Source organism: Megalops cyprinoides, chromosome 2, assembly GCF_013368585.1.
Source record: "Megalops cyprinoides isolate fMegCyp1 chromosome 2, fMegCyp1.pri, whole genome shotgun sequence".
NCBI classification, from domain to species: domain Eukaryota; kingdom Metazoa; phylum Chordata; class Actinopteri; order Elopiformes; family Megalopidae; genus Megalops; species Megalops cyprinoides.
In genome coordinates, this window is record NC_050584.1 from 69,184,645 (window position 1) to 69,189,644 (window position 5,000).

The 5,000-nt window shown below is 46.1% G+C and overlaps 1 protein-coding gene across 5 annotated transcripts in view; it reads left to right on the top strand.

Annotated features, from left to right (window-relative positions):
- The window catches only part of atp8a2 (ATPase phospholipid transporting 8A2), an 80,974-nt gene that overhangs the window by 59,712 nt on the left and 16,262 nt on the right, over positions 1–5,000 (top strand). For all 5 annotated transcript variants that reach the window (XM_036521997.1, XM_036521999.1, XM_036522001.1 and 2 more), the window contains 2 exons: positions 4,225–4,408; positions 4,776–4,886. In XM_036521997.1, the coding sequence (XP_036377890.1) occupies positions 4,225–4,408; positions 4,776–4,886 (295 nt within the window). The remainder of the gene's footprint in view (positions 1–4,224; positions 4,409–4,775; positions 4,887–5,000) is intronic.

Genomic DNA, 5,000 nt, shown 5'->3' on the forward strand with positions numbered 1-5,000 from the left:
CACACACGCCAGCAATGCAGGTCAGAGAGAGAAAGAGAGAGACAGGTCAGTAATACAGGACTCAGAGAGAGAAAGAGAGAGACAGGTCAGTAATACAGGATTCAGAGAGAGAAAGAGAGAGACAGGTCAGTAATAAAGGACTCAGAGAGAGAAAGACAGAGACAGGTCAGTAATACAGGACTCAGAGAGAGAAAGAGAGAGACAGGTCAGTAATACAGGATTCAGAGAGAGAAAGAGAGAGACAGGTCAGTAATACAGGACTCAGAGAGAGAAAGAGAGAGACAGGTCAGTAATACAGGACTCAGAGAGAGAAAGAGAGAGACAGGTCAGTAATACAGGACTCAGAGAGAGAAAGAGAGAGACAGGTCAGTAATACAGGATTCAGAGAGAGAAAGAGAGAGACAGGTCAGTAATACAGGACTCAGAGAGAGAAAGAGAGAGACAGGTCAGTAATACAGGACTCAGAGAGAGAAAGAGAGAGACAGGTCAGTAATACAGGACTCAGAGAGAGAAAGAGAGAGACAGGTCAGTAATACAGGACTCAGAGAGAGAAAGACAGAGACAGGTCAGTAATACAGGACTCAGAGAGAGAAAGAGAGAGACAGGTCAGTAATACAGGATTCAGAGAGAGAAAGAGAGAGACAGGTCAGTAATACAGGACTCAGAGAGAGAAAGAGAGAGACAGGTCAGTAATACAGGACTCAGAGAGAGAAAGAGAGAGACAGGTCAGTAATACAGGACTCAGAGAGAGAAAGAGAGAGACAGGTCAGTAATACAGTGAGAGTGAGTTGGCTGGAGCACAGGGTTCGGATGTGAGCTCTGTGTTTGGCATGGTTTAAATGTGTATTTCAGAAACAGGGGCTCTGTAATGGAGGCGGAGGGGGTGCAGATCCTTGGGGTGTCCCAGCACGAATTCGCAGGCCCTGTTGGGGGGGGCACAGAGCTGGCTGCTGGCCTATTGGCCGCTGCTCTGGGCGAGAGGGATGTGAAGCAGACTCAGACTAGAGAAGGCAGTTTCCCAGAAGCCCCGGCACTGTGGTATCACCCCCCACACACCCCCTACGCCCCTGCGGCCCGGTCTCAAAGGAGTCTGAGCCTCCAGTAGCCGGGCAGGAGCTGGGGGGGAGGGGGGGTCAGACATCATCAATCAAACCAGATGAAAACGAAGCTCAGCTGCTGTTTCTCAGACTCGCTGACACAGGCCACGGGCACGCCCGCAAACGCTGCACTCTCATTGGTGAGCTCCTCCACTCCACTTCCTCCTCATTGTTTTCTTCAGAGAGACAGAACCGGTTTGGGACAAAGCCGAAAACGCAGCAAAAGGAGTCATTTTACGGAGCAGCCCTGAACCCTGAGAGCTCAGCTCCCTGTGTGTGTGTGTGTGGTGTATAGTGTGTGTGTGTGAGTGTGTGTGTGTGTGTGAGTGTGCGTGTGTCAGTGTGAGTGTGTGCGTGTGCGTGTGTCAGTGTGAGTGTGTGCGTACATGTGTGTATGTGTGTGTGTGAGTGCGTGTGTTTTTCTGGGTGTGTGTGTGTGTGTGTGAGTGCGTGTGTGTTTCTGGGTGTGTGTGTGTGTGTGTGTGAGTGCATGTGTGTTTCTGGGTGTGTGTGTGTGTGAGTATGTGTGTTTCTGTGTGTGTGTGAGTGCATGTGTGTTTCTGGGTGTGTGTGTGGGAGTATGTGTGTTTCTGTGTGTGTGTGAGTGTATGTGTGTTTCTGGGCGTGTGTGTGTGTGAGTGTGTGGGCGGGTATGGAGGACAAAAAGTGACATAAGCATAAATAAATAAATAAATGCAGAAATAAGTAAATACATAAATACATGAAAAATAAATACATTTTGGTAATGAAAAAGGCTATTTCTGTATTTTTACATTTATTTATGCATTTCTACATTTATTTATTTCTGTATTTATTTATTCATTCTTTTATGTATTTTTACATTTATTTATTTGTTTATGTTTTTCCACATTTCTACATTTATTTATTTCTGTATTTCTGTGTCCGTATGTTAATTGAGTGGGTGGTCCTATACCTCAGTCTAAAGCCAGATTGGTCAGCTGGGCGAACCAGACAGAAGCAAACGAGTCCTATCAAATCTACATTACACAAGCTGGTTAGCTAACGTTGGTACTAACTCCACGCAATGGCTCGTTCAAAACTTTCCATCAATAACACAGGGCTACATTAAAACTCACTGTCGACAAGCGGCTAGTAGCGAGCTAAAGGCAAACCTCCCGTATGGAGGGTATGCACTGACGTCACTGTCCCACCGGAATACGCCCCCTCAGTCGCACTGAGTGGCAAAACATGCTGCAACATGGCTGCCTGTAGTAGGGGAAACTGCGAAGGCGGGAGTAGAACAAACGATTATCTGGCCAAATTAAATGGCAGTTGGACTCGACCGTGATCCTTACAACTTACCAAAGAACCTGTGGTCCATGGACATTGACATGTGGCCAGGAATCGGGGTTTCCTGACATTTATATACACCTGATTTTGACGCCGGGGAAATTCACAAAGCAAAGCCTGAAGGCTTACAAAAGCCGGGACATTCTAAAAGGCTTAACGTGGCTTAATGTTCCAAAACTGCGATCAGTGATCACCAAATTTCACTCGGACATCTCTTGTCAGAAACATTTCCTCCTGTCAAGAAATTAAACCCGAAATCCTAGGAGTATGGTCGTTATCTCACGTTAAGCGTTTTCCTCTCCGTTGACGCCCATTATAAGGAAACGCTTACTAACTTAGCCTAATTTTCCAAACAGCTATCAACTAACAAAAAAGCAAATCTGAGAGGCCAGCGCTTAATGTAACGTCGGCCTAACTACCATATTCTTTGGATTTTAGTTTTGCTTTTTTGATAGGAAATGGTGCTTATGACACGTGAGATGTCAGACAAATTTGGTGATCATTGGACGCTATTTTGGAGTATTAAGCCACGTTAAGCCTTTTCCTTATAATGGGCGTCAATGGAGAGGAAAACGCTTAATGTAAGATAACGTCCATACTCAGCGGATTTCGGGTTTGATTTTTTTGACAGGTGGAAGTGTTTATGACAAGACATGTCCGAGAGAAATTTGGTGATCATTGATCGGAACATTAAGCCACGTTAAGCCGTTTCACCTAACCGTTTTAGAATGTCCGCAAAAGCCTTGACGCTTGGTCTTAGGCTAGCCTACTTCAAGGCGGGATTTGTTGGCGAAATTAAAGTGAGGAGGACACCAATGGATATTCTGGTTGTATGTGGTTTGTACAAATATTTTTATTTATTATTTGGAAAACTATAAACTACACGTTTCGGTGCCTGGATTCCAGTTGTTTCTGCGGATTGCAGCGATCCATTTGCTTCTCTTTTCTTTAGCTTTCGGCAGTCTGTAAAAAGATAGCTCCGAATTCTTGCTGAATCTGTTTGTACAGTCAATCGCACAACAGCTCTTTCCCAGTTTAGATGTGTTTTTTATGTTTTTGCGGCATTCAAGCTGAATGCTAACGCTGCCACTCAGTAAGTCTTTCTGCCACTCAGTGGGTGGAACCCTCAGTGACCCCGCCTACTGTGACGTCACGTGCATAACCCCAGTCAAGTCAAGGCAGCAGCAGCAGATCCAACTGCACCGCTATAACCAATCCGGCTTTAGACTGAGGTATAGAACCGCCCACTCAATTAACATACGGACACAGAAATACAGAAATAAATACACGTGGAAAAAAATAAATAAATCTAGAAATACATAAATAAATATGGAAATACAGAAATAAATAAATGTAGAAATACATAAATAAATATAGAAATACAGAAATAAATAAATGTAGAAATGCATAAAGAAATAAATGCAGAAATACAGAAATAAATAAATGTAGAAATGCATAAATAAATAAATGTTAAAATACAGAAATAGTTTTTTTCATTACCAAAATGTATTTATTCTGCAGTTATTTATTTATGCTTATGTCATTTTTTGTCCTCTATAGGTGGGCCCCTCAGACATTAGGTGTTTTTTGTCCTCTATAGGTGGGCCCCTCAGACATTAGGTGTTTTTTGTCCTCTATAGGTGGGCCCCTCAGACATTAGCTGTTGTGTCCCTGGGGATTCCAGTGTAGTCTGAGAGGACTGTAAATTTGGCTGACTGTGATCCCTCCTGATGGCTGTAGCTTAGCGTTTAGGGGTTACAGTTTTGGGGTGTCCTAGCTGACGCTCTCTCTCCCTCTCTCCCCCTCTCTTCCCCAGGGTGTCCCCCCTGCAGAAGTCGGAGATCGTGGACATGGTGAAGAGGCACGTGAAGGCCATCACTCTGGCCATCGGAGATGGGGCCAATGATGTGGGCATGATCCAGACGGCCCACGTGGGCGTGGGCATCAGCGGCAATGAAGGCATGCAGGCCACCAACTCCTCCGACTACTCCATCGCCCAGGTGTGACAAGTAACACGCTGCAGACCACCAGACTCTCTCACTCTCTCCCTATCTCTCGCACCCTCTCCCTCCCTCACTCCCTCCCTCTCCCTCTCCCTCACTCCCTCACTCTCTCTCCCTCAATCCCTCTCTCTCTCTCCCTCACTCTCTCTCACTCACTACCTCTCCCTCACTCCCTCCCTCTCCCTCTCTCTCTTTCCCTCTCTCTCGCACCCTCTCCCTCCCTCACTCACTCCCTCTCCCTCTCTCTCTCCCTCTCTCTCGCACCCTCTCCCTCCCTCACTCACTCCCTCTCCCTCTCTCTCTCACTCTCTCTCTCTCTCTCTCTCTCTCTCTCTCTCTCACTCTCTCTCACTCCTGTCTTTAGTTTTCCTATCTGGAGAAGCTGCTGCTGGTTCACGGCTCGTGGAGTTATAACCGTGTCACCAAGTGCATCCTGTATTGCTTCTACAAGAACGTGGTGCTGTACATCATCGAGGTGAGTCCGCCCACCTCATTACATCACTCATAAACCACGCCCCCATCATTACATCACATGCATTCAGCAGACTCTCTTACCCAGAGCGACTTCCAGCACAACAGGAGTGTTTCC